Raw genomic sequence first — 23166 nt, 5'->3', positions numbered from 1 at the left:
AGAGTCCAGTCCAACCAGGACTCTACCTGGACAGAGTCCAGTTCAACCAGGACTCTACCTGGACAGAGTCCAGTCCAACCAGTACTCTACCTGGACAGAGTCCAGTTCAACCAGGACTCTACCTGGACAGAGTCCAGTCCAACCAGGACTCTACCTGGACAGAGTCCAGTCCAACCAGGACTCTACCTGGACAGAGTCCAGTCCAACCAGGACTCTACCTGGACAGAGTCCAGTCCAACCAGTACTCTACCTGGACAGAGTCCAGTTCAACCAGGACTCTACCAGGACAGAGTCCAGTCCAACCAGGACTCTACCTGGACAGAGTCCAGTCCAACCAGTACTCTACCTGGACAGAGTCCAGTTCAACCAGGACTCTACCTGGACAGAGTCCAGTCCAACCAGGACTCTACCTGGACAGAGTCCAGTCCAACCAGGACTCTACCTGGACAGAGTCCAGTCCAACCAGGACTCTACCAGGAAAAAGTCCAGTCCAACCAGGACTCTACCAGGACAGAGTCCAGTTCAACCAGGACTCTACCAGGACAGAGTCCAGTCCAAGCAGGACTTTACCAGGACAGAGTCCAGTCCAACCAGGACTCTACCTGGACAGAGTCCAGTCCAACCAGGACTCTACCTGGACAGAGTCCAGTCCAACCAGGACTCAACCTGGACAGAGTCCAGTCCAACCAGGACTCTACCAGGACAGAGTCCAGTTCAACCAGGACTCTACCAGGACAGAGTCCAGTCCAACCAGGACTCTACCAGGACAGAGTCCAGTCGAACCAGGACTCTACCAGGACAGAGTCCAGTTCAACCAGGACTCTACCTGGAAAGAGTCCAGTTCAACCAGGTCTCTACCAGGACAGAGTCCAGTCCAACCAGGACTCTACCAGGACAGAGTCCAGTCCAACCAGGATTTTACCTGGACAGAGTCCAGTCCAACCAGGACTCTACCAGGACAGAGTCCAGTCCAACCAGGATTTTACCTGGACAGAGTCCAGTTCAACCAGGACTCTACCAGGACAGAGTCCAGTTCAACCAGGACTCTACCAGGACAGAGTCCAGTCCAAGCAGGACTCTACCAGGACAGAGTCCAGTCGAACCAGGACTCTACCAGGACAGAGTCCAGTTCAACCAGGACTCTACCTGGACAGAGTCCAGTTCAACCAGGACTCTACCTGGACAGAGTCCAGTTCAACCAGGTCTCTACCAGGACAGAGTCCAGTTCAACCAGGACTCTACCAGGACAGAGTCCAGTCCAAGCAGGACTCTACCAGGACAGAGTCCAGTCCAAGCAGGACTCTACCAGGACAGAGTCCAGTCCAACCAGGACTCTACCAGGACAGAGTCCTGTTCAACCAGGACTCTACCTGGACAGAGTCCAGTCCAACCAGGACTCTACCAGGACAGAGTCCAGTCCAACCAGGACTCTACCAGGACAGAATCCAGTCCAACCAGGACTCTACCAGGACAGAATCCAGTCCAACCAGGACTCTACCAGGACAGAGTCCAGTTCAACCAGGACTCTACCAGGACAGAGTCCAGTCCAACCAGGACTCTACCAGGACAGAGTCCAGTCCAACCAGGACTTTACCTGGACAGAGTCCAGTTCAACCAGGACTTTACCAGGACAGAGTCCAGTTCAACCAGGACTTTACCAGGACAGAGTCCAGTTCAACCAGGACTTTACCAGGACAGAGTCCAGTCCAACCAGGACTCTACCAGGACAGAGTCCAGTCCAACCAGGACTCTACCAGGACAGAGTCCTGTCCAACCAGGACTCTACCAGGACAGAGTCCAGTCCAACCAGGACTCTACCTGGACAGAGTCCAGTCCAAGCAGGACTCTACCAGGACAGAGTCCAGTCCAACCAGGACTCTACCTGGACAGAGTCCAGTCCAACCAGGACTTTACCTGGACAGAGTCCAGTTCAACCAGGACTTTACCAGGACAGAGTCCAGTTCAACCAGGACTTTACCAGGACAGAGTCCAGTTAAACCAGGACTTTACCAGGACAGAGTCCAGTTCAACCAGGACTTTACCAGGACAGAGTCCAGTTCAACCAGGACTCTACCAGGACAGAGTCCAGTCCAACCAGGACTCTACCAGGACAGAGTCCAGTCCAACCAGGACTCTACCAGGACAGAGTCCAGTTCAACCAGGACTCTACCAGGACAGAGTCCAGTTCAACCAGGACTTTACCAGGACAGAGTCCAGTCCAACCAGGACTCTACCAGGACAGAGTCCAGTTCAACCAGGACTCTACCAGGACAGAGTCCAGTCCAACCAGGACTCTACCAGGACAGAGTCCAGTCCAACCAGGACTCTACCTGGACAGAGTCCAGTTCAACCAGGACTTTACCAGGACAGAGTCCAGTTCAACCAGGACTCTACCAGGACAGAGTCCAGTTCAACCAGGACTTTACCAGGACAGAGTCCAGTTCAACCAGGACTCTACCAGGACAGAGTCCAGTCCAACCAGGACTCTACCAGGACAGAGTCCAGTCCAACCAGGACTCTACCAGGACAGAGTCCAGTTCAACCAGGACTCTACCAGGACAGAGTCCAGTCCAACCAGGACTTTACCTGGACAGAGTCCAGTTCAACCAGGACTTTACCAGGACAGAGTCCAGTTCAACCAGGACTCTACCAGGACAGAGTCCAGTTCAACCAGGACTTTACCAGGACAGAGTCCAGTCCAACCAGGACTCTACCAGGACAGAGTCCAGTCCAACCAGGACTCTACCAGGACAGAGTCCAGTCCAACCAGGACTTTACCAGGACAGAGTCCAGTCCAACCAGGACTCTACCAGGACAGAGTCCTGTTCAACCAGGACTCTACCAGGACAGAGTCCTGTTCAACCAGGACTCTACCAGGACAGAGTCCTGTTCAACCAGGACTCTACCTGGACAGAGTCCAGTCCAACCAGGACTTTACCAGGACAGAGTCCAGTTCAACCAGGACTCTACCAGGACAGAGTCCAGTTCAACCAGGACTCTACCAGGACAGAGTCCAGTTCAACCAGGACTCTACCAGGACAGAGTCCAGTCCAACCAGGACTCTACCAGGACAGAGTCCAGTCCAACCAGGATTTTACCTGGACAGAGTCCAGTTCAACCAGGACTTTACCAGGACAGAGTCCAGTTCAACCAGGACTCTACCAGGACAGAGTCCAGTTCAACCAGGAGTTTACCAGGACAGAGTCCAGTTCAACCAGGACTTTACCAGCACAGAGTCCAGTCCAACCAGGACTCTACCAGGACAGAGTCCATTTCAACCAGGACTTTACCAGGACAGAGTCCAGTCCAACCAGGACTCTACCAGGACAGAGTTCAGTTCAACCAGGACTTTACCAGGACAGAGTCCAGTCCAACCAGGACTCTACCAGGACAGAGTCCAGTTCAACCAGGACTCAACCTGGTCACAGTCCAGTCCAACCAGGACTTTACCAGCACAGAGTCCAGTCCAACCAGGACTCTACCAGCACAGAGTCCAGTCCAACCAGGACTCTACCAAGACAGAGTCCAGTCCAACCAGGACTCTACCAGGGCAGAGTCCAGTCCAACCAGGACTCTACCAGGACAGAGTCCAGTCCAACCAGGACTTTACCAGCACAGAGTCCAGTTCAACCAGGACTCTACCTGGACAGAGTCCAGTCCAACCAGGACTTTACCAGCACAGAGTCCAGTCCAACCAGGACTCTACCAAGACAGAGTCCAGTCCAACCAGGACTTTACCAGCACAGAGTCCAGTTCAACCAGGACTCTACCTGGACAGAGTCCAGTCCAACCAGGACTTTACCAGCACAGAGTCCAGTCCAACCAGGACTCTACCAAGACAGAGTCCAGTCCAACCAGGACTTTACCAGCACAGAGTCCAGTCCAACCAGGACTCTACCAAGACAGAGTCCAGTCCAACCAGGACTCTACCAGGGCAGAGTCCAGTCCAACCAGGACTCTACCAGGACAGAGTCCAGTTGAACCAGGACTCTACCAGGACAGAGTCCAGTTGAACCAGGACTCTACCAGGACAGAGTCCAGTTCAACCAGGACTCTACCAGGACAGAGTCCAGTTCATCCAGGACTCTACCAGGACAGAGTCCAGTCCAACCAGGACTCTACAAGGACAGAGTCCAGTCCAACCAGGACTCTACCAGGACAGAGTCCAGTCCATCCAGGACTCTACCAGGACAGAGTCCAGTCCATCCAGGACTCTACCAGGACAGAGTCCAGTCCAACCAGGACTCTACAAGGACAGAGTCCAGTCCAACCAGGACTCTACCAGGACAGAGTCCAGTCCAACCAGGACTCTACCAGGACAGAGTCCAGTCCAACCAGGACTCTACCAGGACAGAGTCCAGTCCAACCAGGACTCTACCAGGACAGAGTCCAGTTCAACCAGGACTCTACCAGGACAGAATCCAGTCCATCCAGGACTCTACCAGGACAGAGTCCAGTCCATCCAGGACTCTACCAGGACAGTGTCCAGTCCATCCAGGACTCTACCAGGACAGAGTCCAGTCCATCCAGGACTCTACCCGGACAGAGTCCAGTCCATCCAGGACTCCAGAGTGTAGTTTTACTTTGAGAAAGTCTGGTTCTGCCAGTCCTGGCAGAATTGGACTCTGTCTTGTGAACAGTCATACCAGTCTACATAGAATATACATGTAATTCATCAGTCCAGAACCAGAACCCGGCCTGGTACCTTGAGGTTGTTGTAGGTGAGGTCTGCGGTTTCCTGGTCAGAGGTCGGACTTCTTGGTTCAGGACCCTGAAATGAAAGAAACATGAGTTTGTTTGTGTATATTTCTAATCCGGGTTGAGTCAGAACTCTGATCCAGTTCTGTCTGAACCAGGTCACCTTGCGTTTGGTGAGTTCCTCCATCTTGTCCAGGTTGACCTGCAGTCTCTTCCTCTCCTGTTCCAGCTCCCGGACCCTCTTCTGGAGCTTCATGAACAGGCCCAGGTCCATGGCAGCCTTCTCCATTCCCATCTCCTGTAACCCAGACGCATCAGAACCAGAACCATCTCACCCACCAGAACCAAAACCTTCAGACTCACCTCCACCTGCTGAATGGAGTCCTCGGTGTCTCCGACCTCGGAGGTGGAGATGGACGGGTAGTTGGAGTCTGACTCCAGACTGCTCTGAAGGGACGGGTTCCTCTGGTGGCCGGGTTGGAACTGGAGGATGAAGAGAAGGAAGGTCAGACCAGAACCTGGACCACCTCAGAACCGGTCTGGGGGTCTGTGGACCAGAGCACCCAGATTCAGATCCAGGCCAGAGCACCTCACCTTGCTGAGAGACACCTCCTCCTTCAGGTTGTCGTATCTCTGCTCCAGTCTGGAGAACTCTTTCAAGAGGTTCTGGTACCGCTGCCTCTCCTGATCGAGCTCCGACACACTGCTCACCTCTTCTGGGACACACAAGACCACCAGGACATCAGAGATACAGGAGGGTTCAGGTGCGTTAAGGTGTGATCAGGAGTCTCCAGTGACCTCTACCCTCCTCACCTTGAGACCTCTGCGACTGCTGCAGGATACGTCGGTTCATCTCCTCCTTCTCGTTCTTCAGCAGGAGGTTCTCCTTCTCCAGCTCCTTCACCCTCTGAGTTCACACAGAACAGCGCACATCAGGTCTGGTTCTGGATCGCACCCGAGCAGTTGGCACCGTCAGGGCCTCGCAGTAGGTAAACTCACCTGTGTGAGCTCCAGCTTCTCGCTGCTGTGCTCCTCCTCCAGCTTCTTCCTCTGGACGTGGGCCTCCTGCAGCTCCTCCCTCAGGCTGTCCAGCTCCTCCTGCAGAGACGCCAGCCGACCTCCATCGCTCTGCTGACCCCGGACCTGCTCCAGGACCTGGTCCAGCTCCTTCTGCAGTCTGCTGACCTCGGATCCCAGAGAGGAGTTGGTGGTCTGCAGGTGCTCGTTCTGAGCTTTAAGCTCTTTGGACTGAAACACAAGCAACTGTTGTTGTTTTGTTGCATTTTTTGTTGTTGCTTTGCGTGGTGTTGCATTGTTGTGTAGTGTTTTGTTGTCGCGTGGTCCTGTTGCAATGTTGTGTTGTTTTGCAGTTGTTGTTGTGTCACTGTGTGGTCTTGTTACTTGTTTCTTGTGTTGTTTGGTGTTGTTGCGTGGTGGGCGTGTGGTATTGTTGCGTGGTGGGCGTGTGGTATTGTTGCGTGGTGGGCGTGTGGGTGTTGCGTGGTGGGCGTGTGGTATTGTTGCGTGGTGGGCTTTCGGTATTGTTGCGTGGTGGGCGTGTGGTATTGTTGCGTGGTGGGCGTGTGGTATTGTTGCGTGGTGGGCGTGTGGTATTGTTGCGTGGTGGGCGTGTAGTATTGTTGCGTGGTGGGCGTGTGGTATTGTTGCGTGGTGGGCGTGTGGTATTGTTGCGTGGTGGGCGTGTGGGTGTTGCGTGGTGGGCGTGTGGTATTGTTGAGTGGTGGGCGTTCGGTATTGTTGCGTGGTGGGCGTTCGGTATTGTTGCGTGGTGGGCGTTCGGTATTGTTGCGTGGTGGGCGTGTGGTATTGTTGCGTGGTGGGCGTTCGGTATTGTTGCGTGGTGGGCGTTCGGTATTGTTGCGTGGTGGGCGTGTGGTATTGTTGCGTGGTGGGCGTGTGGTATTGTTGCGTGGTGGGCGTGTGGTATTGTTGCGTGGTGGGCGTGTGGTATTGTTGCGTGGTGGGCGTGTGGTATTGTTGCGTGGTGGGCGTGTGGTATTGTTGCGTGGTGGGCGTGTGGTATTGTTGCGTGGTGGGCGTTCGGTATTGTTGCGTGGTGGGCGTGTGGTATTGTTGCGTGGTGGGCGTGTGGTATTGTTGCGTGGTGGGCGTGTGGCAGTGTTGCGTGGTGGGCGTTCGGTATTGTTGCGTGGTGGGCATGTGGTATTGTTGCGTGGTGGGCGTGTGGTATTGTTGCGTGGTGGGCGTGTGGTATTGTTGCGTGGTGGGCGTGTGGTATTGTTGCGTGGTGGGCGTGTGGTTGTTGTGTGGTTGTGTGGTGGGCGTGTGGTTGTTGTGTGGTTGTTGTGTGGTGGGCGTGTGGTTGTTGTGTGGTTGTTGTGTGTTGTGTGGTGGGCGTGTGGTGGTTGTGTGGTTGTTGTGTGGTGGGCGTGTGATTGTTGTGTGGTTGTTGCGTGGTGGGCGTGTGGTATTGTGTGGTTGTTGTGTGGTGGGCGTGTGGTTGTGTGGTGTGTGCTGGGCGTGTGGTTGTTGTGTTGTGGGCGTGTGGTTGTGTGGTGGGCGTGTGGTTGTTGTGTGGTGCGTGTGTGGTTGTTGTGTGGTTGTTGCGTGGTGGGCGTGTGGTTGTTGTGTGGTTGTGTGGTGGGCGTGTGGTTGTTGTGTGGTTGTTGTGTGGTGGGCGTGTGGTTGTTGTGTGGTTGTTGTGTGTTGCGTGGTGGGCGTGTGGTGGTTGTGTGGTTGTTGTGTGGTGGGCGTGTGATTGTTGTGTGGTTGTTGCGTGGTGGGCGTGTGGTATTGTGTGGTTGTTGTGTGGTGGGCGTGTGGTTGTGTGGTGTGTGCTGGGCGTGTGGTTGTTGTGTTGTGGGCGTGTGGTTGTGTGGTGGGCGTGTGGTTGTTGTGTGGTGCGTGTGTGGTTGTTGTGTGGTTGTTGCGTGGTGGGCGTGTGGTTGTTGTGTGGTGGGCGTGTGGTTGTTGTGTGGTTGTTGTGTGGTTGTTGTGGTATTGTTGCGTGGTGGGCGTGTGGTTGTTGTGTGGTGCGTGTGTGGTTGTGTGGTTGTTGTGTGGTTGTTGCGTGGTGGGCGTGTGGTTGTTGCGTGGTATTGTGTTGTTGTGTGGTGGGCGTGTGGTTGTTGTGTGGTTCCGTGGTGCGTGTGTGGTTGTGTGGTTGTTGCGTGGTGGGCGTGTGGTATTGTGTGGTTGTTGCGTGGTGGGCGTGTGGTTGTTGTGTGGTTGCGTGGTGCGTGTGTGGTTGTTGTGTGGTTGTTGTGTGGTGGGCGTGTGGTTGTTGTGTGGTTGTTGCGTGGTGGGCGTGTGGTTGTTGTGTGGTTGTTGTGTGGTGGGCGTGTGGTTGTTGCGTGGTGGGCGTGTGGTTGTTGCGTGGTTGTTGTGTGGTTGTTGCGTGGTGGGCGTGTGGTATTGTGTGGTTGTTGCGTGGTGGGCGTGTGGGTGTTGCGTGGTGGGCGTGTGGTTGTTGTGTGGTTGTTGCGTGGTGGGCGTTTGGTATTGTTGTGTGGTATTGTGTGGTTGTTGTGTGGTGGGCGTGTGGTTGTGTGGTGGGCGTGTGGTTGTTGTGTGGTTGTTGCGTGGTGGGCGTGTGGTATTGTGTGGTTGTTGCGTGGTGGGCGTGTGGTTGTGTGGTGGGCGTGTGGTTGTTGTGTGGTTGTTGCGTGGTGGGCGTGTGGTATTGTGTGGTTGTTGCGTGGTGGGCGTGTGGTATTGTGTGGTTGTTGCGTGGTGGGCGTGTGGGTGTTGCGTGGTGGGCGTGTGGTTGTTGTGTGGTTGTTGCGTGGTGGGCGTTTGGTATTGTGTGGTATTGTGTGGTTGTTGTGTGGTGGGCGTGTGGTTGTGTGGTGGGCGTGTGGTTGTTGTGTGGTTGTTGCGTGGTGGGCGTGTGGTATTGTGTGGTTGTTGCGTGGTGGGCGTGTGGGTGTTGCGTGGTGGGCGTGTGGTTGTTGTGTGGTTGTTGCGTGGTGGGTGTGTGGTTGTTGTGTGGTGCGCGTGTGGTTGTTGTGTGCTGGGCGTGTGGTTGTGTGGTGTGTGCTGGGCGTGTGGTTGTTGTGTTGTGGGCGTGTGGTTGTTGTGTGGTGGGCGTGTGGTTGTTGTGTGGTGCGTGTGTGGTTGGTGTGTGGTTGTTGTGAGGTTGTTGTGGTATTGTTGCATGGTGGGCGTGTGGTATTGTTGCGTGGTGGGCGTTTGGTATTGTTGCGTGGTATTGTGTGGTTGTTGCGAGGTGGGTGTGTGGTTGTTGTGTGCTGGGCGTGTGGTTGTTGTGTGGTTGTTGTGTGGTGCGCGTGTGGTTGTTGTGTGGTTGTTGTGTGCTGGGCGTGTGGTTGTGTGGTGTGTGCTGGGCGTGTGGTTGTTGAGTTGTGGGCGTGTGGTTGTTGTGTGGTGGGCATGTGGTTGTTGTGTGGTGGGCATGTGGTTGTTGTGTGGTGCGTGTGTGGTTGTTGTGTGGTGCGCGTGTGGTGGGTGTGTGGTTGTTGTGTGGTGCGCGTGTGGTTGTTGCGTGGTGGGCGTGTGGTTGTTGCGTGCTGGGCGTGTGGTTGTTGTGTGGTTGTTGTGTGGTGGGTGTGTGGTTGTTGTGTGGTGGGCGTGTGGTTGTTGTGTGGTGGGCGTGTGGTTGTTGTGTGGTGCGCGCGTGGTTGTTGTGTGGTTGTGTGGTGGGCGTGTGGTTGTTGTGTGGTGCGCGCGTGGTTGTTGTGTGGTTGTGTGGTGGGCGTGTGGTTGTTGTGTGGTTGTTGCGTGGTGGGCGTGTGGGTGTTGCGTGGTGGGCGTGTGGTTGTTGTGTGGTTGTTGCGTGGTGGGTGTGTGGTTCTTGTGTGCTGGGCGTGTGGTTGTTGTGTGGTTGTTGTGTGGTGCGCGTGTGGTTGTTGTGTGGTTGTTGTGTGCTGGGCGTGTGGTTGTTGTGTGGTGGGCGTGTGGTTGTTGAGTTGTGGGCGTGTGGTTGTTGTGTGGTGGGCATGTGGTTGTTGTGTGGTGCGTGTGTGGTTGTTGTGTGGTGCGCGTGTGGTGGGTGTGTGGTTGTTGTGTGGTGCGCGTGTGGTTGTTGCGTGGTGGGCGTGTGGTTGTTGTGTGGTGGGCATGTGGTTGTTGTGTGGTGCGCGTGTGGTGGGTGTGTGGTTGTTGTGTGGTGCGCGTGTGGTTGTTGCGTGGTGGGCGTGTGGTTGTTGTGTGGTTGTTGTGTGGTGGGTGTGTGGTTGTTGTGTGCTGGGCGTGTGGTTGTTGTGTGCTGGGCGTGTGGTTGTTGTGTGGTGGGCGTGTGGTTGTTGTGTGGTGCGCGTGTGGTTGTTGTGTGGTTGTTGTGTGGTGGGTGTGTGGTTGTTGTGTGGTTGTTGCGTGGTGGGCGTGTGGGTGTTGCGTGGTGGGCGTGTGGTTGTTGTGTGGTTGTTGCGTGGTGGGTGTGTGGTTCTTGTGTGCTGGGCGTGTGGTTGTTGTGTGGTTGTTGTGTGGTGCGCGTGTGGTTGTTGTGTGGTTGTGTGCTGGGCGTGTGGTTGTTGTGTGGTGGGCGTGTGGTTGTGTGGTGTGTGCTGGGCGTGTGGTTGTTGTGTTGTGGGCGTGTGGTTGTTGTGTGGTGGGCGTGTGGTTGTTGTGTGGTGCGTGTGTGGTTGTGTGGTGCGCGTGTGGTGGGTGTGTGGTTGTTGTGTGGTGCGCATGTGGTTGTTGCGTGGTGGGCGTGTGGTTGTTGCGTGGTTGTTGTGTGGTATTGTGTGGTTGTTGCGTGGTGGGCGTGTGGGTGTTGCGTGGTGGGCGTGTGGTTGTTGTGTGGTTGTTGCGTGGTGGGCGTTTGGTATTGTTGTGTGGTATTGTGTGGTTGTTGTGTGGTGGGCGTGTGGTTGTTGTGTGGTGGGCGTGTGGTTGTTGTGTGGTTGTTGCGTGGTGGGCGTGTGGTATTGTGTGGTTGTTGCGTGGTGGGCGTGTGGGTGTTGCGTGGTGGACGTGTGGTTGTTGTGTGGTTGTTGCGTGGTGGGTGTGTGGTTGTTGCGTGGTGGGCGTGTGGTTGTTGTGTGGTGGGCGTGTGGTTGTGTGGTGCGCGTGTGGTTGTTGTGTGCTGGGCGTGTGGTTGTGTGGTGTGTGCTGGGCGTGTGGTTGTTGTGTGGTGGGCGTGTGGTTGTGTGGTGTGTGCTGGGCGTGTGGTTGTTGTGTTGTGGGCGTGTGGTTGTTGTGTGCTGGGCGTGTGGTTGTTGTGTGGTGCGTGTGTGGTTGTTGTGTGGTGCGTGTGTGGTTGTTGTGTGGTGCGCGTGTGGTTGTTGCGTGGTGGGCGTGTGGTTGTTGTGTGCTGGGCGTGTGGTTGTTGTGTGGTTGTTGTGTGGTGGGCGTGTGGTTGTTGTGTGGTGCGCGTGTGGTTGTTGTGTGGTTGTTGTGTGCTGGGCGTGTGGTTGTGTGGTGTGTGCTGGGCGTGTGGGTGTTGCGTGGTGGGTGTGTGGTTGTTGTGTGGTTGTTGTGTGGTGGGCGTGTGGTTGTTGTGTGGTTGTTGCGTGGTGGGCGTGTGGGTGTTGCGTGGTGGGTGTGTGGTTGTTGTGTGGTTGTTGCGTGGTGGGTGTGTGGTTCTTGTGTGCTGGGCGTGTGGTTGTTGTGTGGTTGTTGTGTGGTGGGCGTGTGGTTGTTGTGTGCTGGGCGTGTGGTTGTGTGGTGTGTGCTGGGCGTGTGGTTGTTGTGTGGTGGGCGTGTGGTTGTGTGGTGTGTGCTGGGCGTGTGGTTGTTGTGTGGTGGGCGTGTGGTTGTTGTGTGGTGCGCGTGTGGTTGTTGTGTGGTATCGTGTGGTTGTTGTGTGGTGGGCGTGTGGTATTGTGTGGTTGTTGCGTGGTGGGCGTGTGGTTGTTGCGTGGTGGGTGTGTGGTTGTTGTGTGCTGGGCGTGTGGTTGTTGTGTGGTTGTTGTGTGGTGGGCGTGTGGTTGTTGTGTGGTGCGCGTGTGGTTGTTGTGTGGTTGTTGTGTGCTGGGCGTGTGGTTGTGTGGTGTGTGCTGGGCATGTGGTTGTTGTGTGGTGGGCGTGTGGTTGTGTGGTGTGTGCTGGGCGTGTGGTTGTGTTGTGGGCGTGTGGTTGTTGTGTGGTGGGCGTGTGGTTGTTGTGTGGTGCGTGTGTGGTTGTTGTGTGGTGGGCGTGTGGTTGTTGCGTGGTGGGCGTGTGGTTGTGTGCTGGGCGTGTGGTTGTTGTGGTATTGTTGCGTGGTGGGCGTTTGGTATTGTTGCGTGGTATTGTGTGCTGGGCGTGTGGTTGTTGTGTGGTTGTTGTGTGGTGGGCGTGTGGTTGTTGTGTGGTGCGCGTGTGGTTGTTGTGTGGTTGTTGTGTGCTGGGCGTGTGGTTGTGTGGTGTGTGCTGGGCGTGTGGTTGTTGAGTTGTGGGCGTGTGGTTGTTGTGTGGTGGGCATGTGGTTGTTGTGTGGTGCGTGTGTGGTTGTTGTGTGGTGCGCGTGTGGTGGGTGTGTGGTTGTTGTGTGGTGCGCGTGTGGTTGTTGCGTGGTGGGTGTGTGGTTGTTGTGTGCTGGGCGTGTGGTTGTTGTGTGGTTGTTGTGTGGTGGGTGTGTGGCTGTTGTGTGCTGGGCGTGTGGTTGTTGTGTGGTGGGCGTGTGGTTGTTGTGTGGTGGGCGTGTGGTTGTTGTGTGGTGCGCGTGTGGTTGTTGTGTGGTTGTTGTGTGGTGGGCGTGTGGTTGTTGTGTGGTTGTTGCGTGGTGGGCGTGTGGGTGTTGCGTGGTGGGCGTGTGGTTGTTGTGTGGTTGTTGCGTGGTGGGCGTGTGGTTGTTGTGTGGTTGTTGTGTGGTGTGCGTGTGGTTGTTGTGTGGTTGTTGTGTGCTGGGCGTGTGGTTGTTGTGTGGTTGTTGTGTGGTGCGCGTGTGGTTGTTGTGTGGTTGTTGTGTGGTGCGCGTGTGGTTGTTGTGTGGTTGTTGCGTGGTGGGCGTGTGTTTGTGTGGTGTGTGCTGGGCGTGTGGTTGTTGTGTGGTGGGCGTGTGGTTGTGTGGTGTGTGCTGGGCGTGTGGTTGTTGTGTTGTGGGCGTGTGGTTGTTGTGTGGTGGGCGTGTGGTTGTTGTGTGGTGAGTGTGAGGTTGTTGTGTGGTGCGCGTGTGGTGGGTGTGTGGTTGTTGTGTGGTGCGCGTATGGTTGTTGTGTGGTGCGCATGTGGTTGTTGCGTGGTGGGCGTGTGGTTGTTGCGTGGTTGTTGTGTGGTATTGTGTGGTTGTTGCGTGGTGGGCGTGTGGTTGTTGTGTGGTTGTTGCGTGGTGGGCGTGTGGTATTGTGTGGTTGTTGCGTGGTGGGCGAGTGGGTGTTGCGTGGTTGTTGCGTGGTGGGCGTGTGGTTGTTGTGTGGTGGGCGTGTGGTTGTTGTGTGGTGGGCGTGTGGTTGTTGTGTGGTGCGCGTGTGGTTGTTGTGTGGTTGTTGTGTGGTGGGTGTGTGGTTGTTGTGTGGTTGTTGCGTGGTGGGCGTGTGGGTGTTGCGTGGTGGGCGTGTGGTTGTTGTGTGGTTGTTGCGTGGTGGGTGTGTGGTTCTTGTGTGCTGGGCGTGTGGTTGTTGTGTGGTTGTTGTGTGGTGCGCGTGTGGTTGTTGTGTGGTTGTGTGCTGGGCGTGTGGTTGTTGTGTGGTGGGCGTGTGGTTGTGTGGTGTGTGCTGGGCGTGTGGTTGTTGTGTTGTGGGCGTGTGGTTGTTGTGTGGTGGGCGTGTGGTTGTTGTGTGGTGCGTGTGTGGTTGTGTGGTGCGCGTGTGGTGGGTGTGTGGTTGTTGTGTGGTGCGCATGTGGTTGTTGCGTGGTGGGCGTGTGGTTGTTGCGTGGTTGTTGTGTGGTATTGTGTGGTTGTTGCGTGGTGGGCGTGTGGGTGTTGCGTGGTGGGCGTGTGGTTGTTGTGTGGTTGTTGCGTGGTGGGCGTTTGGTATTGTTGTGTGGTATTGTGTGGTTGTTGTGTGGTGGGCGTGTGGTTGTTGTGTGGTGGGCGTGTGGTTGTTGTGTGGTTGTTGCGTGGTGGGCGTGTGGTATTGTGTGGTTGTTGCGTGGTGGGCGTGTGGTTGTTGTGTGGTTGTTGCGTGGTGGGTGTGTGGTTGTTGCGTGGTGGGCGTGTGGTTGTTGTGTGGTGGGCGTGTGGTTGTGTGGTGCGCGTGTGGTTGTGTGCTGGGCGTGTGGTTGTGTGGTGTGTGCTGGGCGTGTGGTTGTTGTGTGGTGGGCGTGTGGTTGTGTGGTGGGCGTGTGGTTGTGTGGTGTGTGCTGGGCGTGTGGTTGTTGTGTTGTGGGCGTGTGGTTGTTGTGTGCTGGGCGTGTGGTTGTTGTGTGGTGCGTGTGTGGTTGTTGTGTGGTGCGTGTGTGGTTGTTGTGTGGTGCGCGTGTGGTTGTTGCGTGGTGGGCGTGTGGTTGTTGTGTGGTGCGCGTGTGGTTGTTGTGTGGTTGTTGTGTGCTGGGCGTGTGGTTGTGTGGTGTGTGCTGGGCGTGTGGGTGTTGCGTGGTGGGTGTGTGGTTGTTGTGTGGTTGTTGTGTGGTGGGCGTGTGGTTGTTGTGTGGTTGTTGCGTGGTGGGCGTGTGGGTGTTGCGTGGTGGGTGTGTGGTTGTTGTGTGGTTGTTGCGTGGTGGGTGTGTGGTTCTTGTGTGCTGGGCGTGTGGTTGTTGTGTGGTTGTTGTGTGGTGGGCGTGTGGTTGTTGTGTGGTGGGCGTGTGGTTGTGTGGTGTGTGCTGGGCGTGTGGTTTTTGTGTGGTGGGCGTGTGGTTGTGTGGTGTGTGCTGGGCGTGTGGTTGTTGTGTGGTGCGCGTGTGGTTGTGTGCTGGGCGCGTGGTTGTGTGGTGTGTGCTGGGCATGTGGTTGTTGTGTGGTGGGCGTGTGGTTGTGTGGTGTGTGCTGGGCGTGTGGTTGTGTTGTGGGCGTGTGGTTGTTGTGTGGTGGGCGTGTGGTTGTTGTGTGGTGCGTGTGTGGTTGTTGTGTGGTGGGCGTGTGGTTGTTGCGTGGTGGGCGTGTGGTTGTGTGCTGGGCGTGTGGTTGTTGTGGTATTGTTGCGTGGTGGGCGTTTGGTATTGTTGCGTGGTATTGTGTGCTGGGCGTGTGGTTGTTGTGTGGTTGTTGTGTGGTGGGCGTGTGGTTGTTGTGTGGTGCGCGTGTGGTTGTTGTGTGGTTGTTGTGTGCTGGGCGTGTGGTTGTGTGGTGTGTGCTGGGCGTGTGGTTGTTGTGTGGTGCGTGTGTGGTTGTTGTGTGGTGCGCGTGTGGTGGTTGCGTGGTGGGCGTGTGGTTGTTGTGTGGTGGGCGTGTGGTTGTTGTGTGGTGCGCGTGTGGTTGTTGTGTGGTGGGCGTGTGGTTGTGTGGTGTGTGCTGGGCGTGTGGTTGTTGTGTGGTGGGCGTGTGGTTGTTGTGTGGTGCGCGTGTGGTTGTTGTGTGGTGGGCGTGTGGTTGTGTGGTATGTGCTGGGCGTGTGGTTGTTGTGTTGTGGGCGTGTGGTTGTGTGGTGGGCGTGTGGTTGTTGTGTGGTGCGTGTGTGGTTGTTGTGTGGTGCGCGTGTGGTTGTTGCGTGGTGGGCTTGTGGTTGTTGTGTGCTGGGCGTGTGGTTGTTGTGTGGTTGTTGTGTGGTGGGCGTGTGGTTGTTGTGTGGTGCGCGTGTGGTTGTTGTGTGGTTGTTGTGTGGTGGGCGTGTGGTTGTTGCGTGGTGGGCGTGTGGGTGTTGCGTGGTGGGTGTGTGGTTGTTGTGTGGTGGGCGTGTGGTTGTTGTGTGGTTGTTGCGTGGTGGGCGTGTGGGTGTTGCGTGGTGGGTGTGTGGTTGTTGTGTGGTTGTTGCGTGGTGGGTGTGTGGTTCTTGTGTGCTGGGCGTGTGGTTGTTGTGTGGTTGTTGTGTGGTGCTCGTGTGGTTGTTGTGTGCTGGGCGTGTGGTTGTGTGGTGTCTGCTGGGCGTGTGGTTGTTGTGTGGTGGGCGTGTGGTTGTGTGGTGTGTGCTGGGCGTGTGGTTGTTGTGTTGTGGGCGTGTGGTTGTTGTGTGGTGGGCGTGTGGTTGTTGTGTGGTGCGTGTGTGGTTGTGTGGTGCGCGTGTGGTGCGCGTGTGGTTGTTGTGTGGTGCGCGTGTGGTTGCGTGGTGGGCGTGTGGTTGTTGCGTGGTTGTTGTGTGGTGGGCGTGTGGTATTGTGTGGTTGTTGCATGGTGGGCGTGTGGGTGTTGCCTGGTGGGCATGTGGTTGTTGTGTGGTTGTTGCGTGGTGGGCGTTTGGTATTGTTGTGTGGTATTGTGTGGTTGTTGTGTGGTGGGCGTGTGGTATTGTGTGGTTGTTGCGTGGTGGGCGTGTGGTTGTTGTGTGGTTGTTGCGTGGTGGGTGTGTGGTTGTTGTGTGCTGGGCGTGTGGTTGTTGTGTGGTTGTTGTGTGGTGGGCGTGTGGTTGTTGTGTGGTTGTTGTGTGGTGGGCGTGTGGTTGTTGTGTGGTGCGCGTGTTGTTGTTGTGTGGTTGTTGTGTGCTGGGCGTGTGGTTGTGTGGTGTGTGCTGGGCGTGTGGTTGTTGTGTGGAGGGCGTGTGGTTGTGTGGTGTGTGCTGGGCGTGTGGTTGTGTGGTGTGTGCTGGGCGTGTGGTTGTTGTGTTGTGGGCGTGTGGTTGTTGTGTGGTGGGCGTGTGGTTGTTGTGTGGTGCGTGTGTGGTTGTTGTGTGGTGCGCGTGTGGTTGTTGCGTGGTGGGCGTGTGGTTGTGTGCTGGGCGTGTGGTTGTGGTATTGTTGCGTGGTGGGCGTGTGGTATTGTTGCGTGGTGGGCGTTTGGAATTGTTGCGTGGTATTGTGTGTGGTTGTTGTGTGCTGGGCGTGTGGTTGTTGTGTGGTTGTTGTGTGGTGGGCGTGTGGTTGTTGTGTGGTGCGCGTGTGGTTGTTGTGTGGTTGTTGTGTGCTGGGCGTGTGGTTGTGTGGTGTGTGCTGGGCGTGTGGTTGTTGTGTGGAGTGCGTGTGGTTGTGTGGTGTGTGCTGGGCGTGTGGTTGTGTGGTGTGTGCTGGGCGTGTGGTTGTTGCGTGGTGGGCGTGTGGTTGTTGTGTGGTTGTTGCGTGGTGGGCGTTTGGTATTGTTGTGTGGTATTGTGTGGTTGTTGTGTGGTGGGCGTGTGGTTGTTGTGTGGTGGGCGTGTGGTTGTTGTGTGGTTGTTGCGTGGTGGGCGTGTGGTATTGTGTGGTTGTTGCGTGGTGGGCGTGTGGTTGTTGTGTGGTTGTTGCGTGGTGGGTGTGTGGTTGTTGCGTGGTGGGCGTGTGGTTGTTGTGTGGTGGGCGTGTGGTTGTGTGGTGCGCGTGTGGTTGTTGTGTGCTGGGCGTGTGGTTGTGTGGTGTGTGCTGGGCGTGTGGTTGTTGTGTGGTGGGCGTGTGGTTGTTGTGTGGTGGGCGTGTGGTTGTGTGGTGTGTGCTGGGCGTGTGGTTGTTGTGTGGTGCGTGTGTGGTTGTTGTGTGGTGCGCGTGTGGTTGTTGCGTGGTGGGCGTGTGGTTGTTGTGTGGTGCGCGTGTGGTTGTTGTGTGGTTGTTGTGTGCTGGGCGTGTGGTTGTGTGGTGTGTGCTGGGCGTGTGGGTGTTGCGTGGTGGGTGTGTGGTTGTTGTGTGGTTGTTGTGTGGTGGGCGTGTGGTATTGTGTGGTTGTTGCGTGGTGGGCGTGTGGTTGTTGCGTGGTGGGTGTGTGGTTGTGTGCTGGGCGTGTGGTTGTTGTGTGGTTGTTGTGTGGTGGGCGTGTGGTTGTTGTGTGGTGCGCGTGTGGTTGTTGTGTGGTTGTTGTGTGCTGGGCGTGTGGTTGTGTGGTGTGTGCTGGGCATGTGGTTGTTGTGTGGTGGGCGTGTGGTTGTGTGGTGTGTGCTGGGCGTGTGGTTGTGTTGTGGGCGTGTGGTTGTTGTGTGGTGGGCGTGTGGTTGTTGTGTGGTGCGTGTGTGGTTGTTGTGTGGTGGGCGTGTGGTTGTTGCGTGGTGGGCGTGTGGTTGTGTGCTGGGCGTGTGGTTGTTGTGGTATTGTTGCGTGGTGGGCGTTTGGTATTGTTGCGTGGTATTGTGTGCTGGGCGTGTGGTTGTTGTGTGGTTGTTGTGTGGTGGGCGTGTGGTTGTTGTGTGGTGCGCGTGTGGTTGTTGTGTGGTTGTTGTGTGCTGGGCGTGTGGTTGTGTGGTGTGTGCTGGGCGTGTGGTTGTTGAGTTGTGGGCGTGTGGTTGTTGTGTGGTGGGCATGTGGTTGTTGTGTGGTGCGTGTGTGGTTGTTGTGTGGTGCGCGTGTGGTGGGTGTGTGGTTGTTGTGTGGTGCGCGTGTGGTTGTTGCGTGGTGGGTGTGTGGTTGTTGTGTGCTGGGCGTGTGGTTGTTGTGTGGTTGTTGTGTGGTGGGTGTGTGGCTGTTGTGTGCTGGGCGTGTGGTTGTTGTGTGGTGGGCGTGTGGTTGTTGTGTGGTGGGCGTGTGGTTGTTGTGTGGTGCGCGTGTGGTTGTTGTGTGGTTGTTGTGTGGTGGGCGTGTGGTTGTTGTGTGGTTGTTGCGTGGTGGGCGTGTGGGTGTTGCGTGGTGGGCGTGTGGTTGTTGTGTGGTTGTTGCGTGGTGGGTGTGTGGTTCTTGTGTGCTGGGCGTGTGGTTGTTGTGTGGTTGTTGTGTGGTGTGCGTGTGGTTGTTGTGTGGTTGTTGTGTGCTGGGCGTGTGGTTGTTGTGTGGTTGTTGTGTGGTGCGCGTGTGGTTGTTGTGTGGTTGTTGTGTGGTGCGCGTGTGGTTGTTGTGTGGTTGTTGCGTGGTGGGCGTGTGTTTGTGTGGTGTGTGCTGGGCGTGTGGTTGTTGTGTGGTGGGCGTGTGGTTGTGTGGTGTGTGCTGGGCGTGTGGTTGTTGTGTTGTGGGCGTGTGGTTGTTGTGTGGTGGGCGTGTGGTTGTTGTGTGGTGAGTGTGAGGTTGTTGTGTGGTGCGCGTGTGGTGGGTGTGTGGTTGTTGTGTGGTGCGCGTATGGTTGTTGTGTGGTGCGCATGTGGTTGTGTGCTGGGCGCGTGGTTGTGTGGTGTGTGCTGGGCATGTGGTTGTTGTGTGGTGGGCGTGTGGTTGTGTGGTGTGTGCTGGGCGTGTGGTTGTTGTGTGGTGGGCGTGTGGTTGTGTGGTGGGCGTGTGGTTGTGTGGTGTGTGCTGGGCGTGTGGTTGTTGTGTTGTGGGCGTGTGGTTGTTGTGTGCTGGGCGTGTGGTTGTTGTGTGGTGCGTGTGTGGTTGTTGTGTGGTGCGTGTGTGGTTGTTGTGTGGTGCGCGTGTGGTTGTTGCGTGGTGGGCGTGTGGTTGTTGTGTGGTGCGCGTGTGGTTGTTGTGTGGTTGTTGTGTGCTGGGCGTGTGGTTGTGTGGTGTGTGCTGGGCGTGTGGGTGTTGCGTGGTGGGTGTGTGGTTGTTGTGTGGTTGTTGTGTGGTGGGCGTGTGGTTGTTGTGTGGTTGTTGCGTGGTGGGCGTGTGGGTGTTGCGTGGTGGGTGTGTGGTTGTTGTGTGGTTGTTGCGTGGTGGGTGTGTGGTTCTTGTGTGCTGGGCGTGTGGTTGTTGTGTGGTTGTTGTGTGGTGGGCGTGTGGTTGTTGTGTGGTGGGCGTGTGGTTGTGTGGTGTGTGCTGGGCGTGTGGTTTTTGTGTGGTGGGCGTGTGGTTGTGTGGTGTGTGCTGGGCGTGTGGTTGTTGTGTGGTGGGCGTGTGGTTGTGTGGTGTGTGCTGGGCGTGTGGTTGTTGTGTGGTGCGCGTGTGGTTGTGTGCTGGGCGCGTGGTTGTGTGGTGTGTGCTGGGCATGTGGTTGTTGTGTGGTGGGCGTGTGGTTGTGTGGTGTGTGCTGGGCGTGTGGTTGTGTTGTGGGCGTGTGGTTGTTGTGTGGTGGGCGTGTGGTTGTTGTGTGGTGCGTGTGTGGTTGTTGTGTGGTGGGCGTGTGGTTGTTGCGTGGTGGGCGTGTGGTTGTGTGCTGGGCGTGTGGTTGTTGTGGTATTGTTGCGTGGTGGGCGTTTGGTATTGTTGCGTGGTATTGTGTGCTGGGCGTGTGGTTGTTGTGTGGTTGTTGTGTGGTGGGCGTGTGGTTGTTGTGTGGTGCGCGTGTGGTTGTTGTGTGGTTGTTGTGTGCTGGGCGTGTGGTTGTGTGGTGTGTGCTGGGCGTGTGGTTGTTGTGTGGTGCGTGTGTGGTTGTTGTGTGGTGCGCGTGTGGTGGTTGCGTGGTGGGCGTGTGGTTGTTGTGTGGTGGGCGTGTGGTTGTTGTGTGGTGCGCGTGTGGTTGTTGTGTGGTGGGCGTGTGGTTGTGTGGTGTGTGCTGGGCGTGTGGTTGTTGTGTGGTGGGCGTGTGGTTGTTGTGTGGTGCGCGTGTGGTTGTTGTGTGGTGGGCGTGTGGTTGTGTGGTATGTGCTGGGCGTGTGGTTGTTGTGTTGTGGGCGTGTGGTTGTGTGGTGGGCGTGTGGTTGTTGTGTGGTGCGTGTGTGGTTGTTGTGTGGTGCGCGTGTGGTTGTTGCGTGGTGGGCTTGTGGTTGTTGTGTGCTGGGCGTGTGGTTGTTGTGTGGTTGTTGTGGTATTGTTGCGTGGTGGGCGTTTGGTATTGTTGCGTGGTATTGTGTGGTTGTTGCGTGGTGGGTGTGTGGTTGTTGTGTGCTGGGCGTGTGGTTGTTTTGTGGTTGTTGTGTGGTGGGCGTGTGGTTGTTGTGTGGTGGGCGTGTGGTTGTTGTGTGGTTGTTGTGTGGTGGGCGTGTGGTTGTTGCGTGGTGGGCGTGTGGGTGTTGCGTGGTGGGTGTGTGGTTGTTGTGTGGTGGGCGTGTGGTTGTTGTGTGGTTGTTGCGTGGTGGGCGTGTGGGTGTTGCGTGGTGGGTGTGTGGTTGTTGTGTGGTTGTTGCGTGGTGGGTGTGTGGTTCTTGTGTGCTGGGCGTGTGGTTGTTGTGTGGTTGTTGTGTGGTGCTCGTGTGGTTGTTGTGTGCTGGGCGTGTGGTTGTGTGGTGTCTGCTGGGCGTGTGGTTGTTGTGTGGTGGGCGTGTGGTTGTGTGGTGTGTGCTGGGCGTGTGGTTGTTGTGTTGTGGGCGTGTGGTTGTTGTGTGGTGGGCGTGTGGTTGTTGTGTGGTGCGTGTGTGGTTGTGTGGTGCGCGTGTGGTGCGCGTGTGGTTGTTGTGTGGTGCGCGTGTGGTTGCGTGGTGGGCGTGTGGTTGTTGCGTGGTTGTTGTGTGGTGGGCGTGTGGTATTGTGTGGTTGTTGCATGGTGGGCGTGTGGGTGTTGCCTGGTGGGCATGTGGTTGTTGTGTGGTTGTTGCGTGGTGGGCGTTTGGTATTGTTGTGTGGTATTGTGTGGTTGTTGTGTGGTGGGCGTGTGGTATTGTGTGGTTGTTGCGTGGTGGGCGTGTGGTTGTTGTGTGGTTGTTGCGTGGTGGGTGTGTGGTTGTTGTGTGCTGGGCGTGTGGTTGTTGTGTGGTTGTTGTGTGGTGGGCGTGTGGTTGTTGTGTGGTTGTTGTGTGGTGGGCGTGTGGTTGTTGTGTGGTGCGCGTGTTGTTGTTGTGTGGTTGTTGTGTGCTGGGCGTGTGGTTGTGTGGTGTGTGCTGGGCGTGTGGTTGTTGTGTGGAGGGCGTGTGGTTGTGTGGTGTGTGCTGGGCGTGTGGTTGTGTGGTGTGTGCTGGGCGTGTGGTTGTTGTGTTGTGGGCGTGTGGTTGTTGTGTGGTGGGCGTGTGGTTGTTGTGTGGTGCGTGTGTGGTTGTTGTGTGGTGCGCGTGTGGTTGTTGCGTGGTGGGCGTGTGGTTGTGTGCTGGGCGTGTGGTTGTGGTATTGTTGCGTGGTGGGCGTGTGGTATTGTTGCGTGGTGGGCGTTTGGAATTGTTGCGTGGTATTGTGTGTGGTTGTTGTGTGCTGGGCGTGTGGTTGTTGTGTGGTTGTTGTGTGGTGGGCGTGTGGTTGTTGTGTGGTGCGCGTGTGGTTGTTGTGTGGTTGTTGTGTGCTGGGCGTGTGGTTGTGTGGTGTGTGCTGGGCGTGTGGTTGTTGTGTGGAGTGCGTGTGGTTGTGTGGTGTGTGCTGGGCGTGTGGTTGTGTGGTGTGTGCTGGGCGTGTGGTTGTTGCGTGGTGGGCGTGTGGTTGTTGTGTGGTTGTTGCGTGGTGGGCGTTTGGTATTGTTGTGTGGTATTGTGTGGTTGTTGTGTGGTGGGCGTGTGGTTGTTGTGTGGTGGGCGTGTGGTTGTTGTGTGGTTGTTGCGTGGTGGGCGTGTGGTATTGTGTGGTTGTTGCGTGGTGGGCGTGTGGTTGTTGTGTGGTTGTTGCGTGGTGGGTGTGTGGTTGTTGCGTGGTGGGCGTGTGGTTGTTGTGTGGTGGGCGTGTGGTTGTGTGGTGCGCGTGTGGTTGTTGTGTGCTGGGCGTGTGGTTGTGTGGTGTGTGCTGGGCGTGTGGTTGTTGTGTGGTGGGCGTGTGGTTGTTGTGTGGTGGGCGTGTGGTTGTGTGGTGTGTGCTGGGCGTGTGGTTGTTGTGTGGTGCGTGTGTGGTTGTTGTGTGGTGCGCGTGTGGTTGTTGCGTGGTGGGCGTGTGGTTGTTGTGTGGTGCGCGTGTGGTTGTTGTGTGGTTGTTGTGTGCTGGGCGTGTGGTTGTGTGGTGTGTGCTGGGCGTGTGGGTGTTGCGTGGTGGGTGTGTGGTTGTTGTGTGGTTGTTGTGTGGTGGGCGTGTGGTATTGTGTGGTTGTTGCGTGGTGGGCGTGTGGTTGTTGCGTGGTGGGTGTGTGGTTGTGTGCTGGGCGTGTGGTTGTTGTGTGGTTGTTGTGTGGTGGGCGTGTGGTTGTTGTGTGGTGCGCGTGTGGTTGTTGTGTGGTTGTTGTGTGCTGGGCGTGTGGTTGTGTGGTGTGTGCTGGGCATGTGGTTGTTGTGTGGTGGGCGTGTGGTTGTGTGGTGTGTGCTGGGCGTGTGGTTGTGTTGTGGGCGTGTGGTTGTTGTGTGGTGGGCGTGTGGTTGTTGTGTGGTGCGTGTGTGGTTGTTGTGTGGTGGGCGTGTGGTTGTTGCGTGGTGGGCGTGTGGTTGTGTGCTGGGCGTGTGGTTGTTGTGGTATTGTTGCGTGGTGGGCGTTTGGTATTGTTGCGTGGTATTGTGTGCTGGGCGTGTGGTTGTTGTGTGGTTGTTGTGTGGTGGGCGTGTGGTTGTTGTGTGGTGCGCGTGTGGTTGTTGTGTGGTTGTTGTGTGCTGGGCGTGTGGTTGTGTGGTGTGTGCTGGGCGTGTGGTTGTTGAGTTGTGGGCGTGTGGTTGTTGTGTGGTGGGCATGTGGTTGTTGTGTGGTGCGTGTGTGGTTGTTGTGTGGTGCGCGTGTGGTGGGTGTGTGGTTGTTGTGTGGTGCGCGTGTGGTTGTTGCGTGGTGGGTGTGTGGTTGTTGTGTGCTGGGCGTGTGGTTGTTGTGTGGTTGTTGTGTGGTGGGTGTGTGGCTGTTGTGTGCTGGGCGTGTGGTTGTTGTGTGGTGGGCGTGTGGTTGTTGTGTGGTGGGCGTGTGGTTGTTGTGTGGTGCGCGTGTGGTTGTTGTGTGGTTGTTGTGTGGTGGGCGTGTGGTTGTTGTGTGGTTGTTGCGTGGTGGGCGTGTGGGTGTTGCGTGGTGGGCGTGTGGTTGTTGTGTGGTTGTTGCGTGGTGGGTGTGTGGTTC

General features: G+C 56.6%; 1 protein-coding gene across 1 annotated transcript in view; it reads right to left on the bottom strand.

Moving 5' to 3' along the window:
- myo5b (myosin VB) overlaps nucleotides 1-23166 on the bottom strand; it is a gene marked incomplete at both ends in the record, with an annotated part of 166104 nt that overhangs the window by 15381 nt on the left and 127557 nt on the right. The window contains 6 exons of the mRNA XM_079256977.1: nucleotides 4706-4771; nucleotides 4862-4996; nucleotides 5062-5181; nucleotides 5293-5414; nucleotides 5512-5605; nucleotides 5698-5946. Of these exons, the coding sequence (XP_079113103.1) occupies nucleotides 4706-4771; nucleotides 4862-4996; nucleotides 5062-5181; nucleotides 5293-5414; nucleotides 5512-5605; nucleotides 5698-5946 (786 nt within the window). The remainder of the gene's footprint in view (nucleotides 1-4705; nucleotides 4772-4861; nucleotides 4997-5061; nucleotides 5182-5292; nucleotides 5415-5511; nucleotides 5606-5697; nucleotides 5947-23166) is intronic.

This window comes from Telmatherina bonti, assembly GCF_933228915.1.
Source record: "Telmatherina bonti genome assembly, chromosome: 17".
Taxonomy (NCBI): Eukaryota; Metazoa; Chordata; class Actinopteri; order Atheriniformes; family Telmatherinidae; genus Telmatherina; species Telmatherina bonti.
Note: the sequence above shows the minus strand (reverse complement) of the source record. Positions and strands in the feature narration are given on the sequence as shown.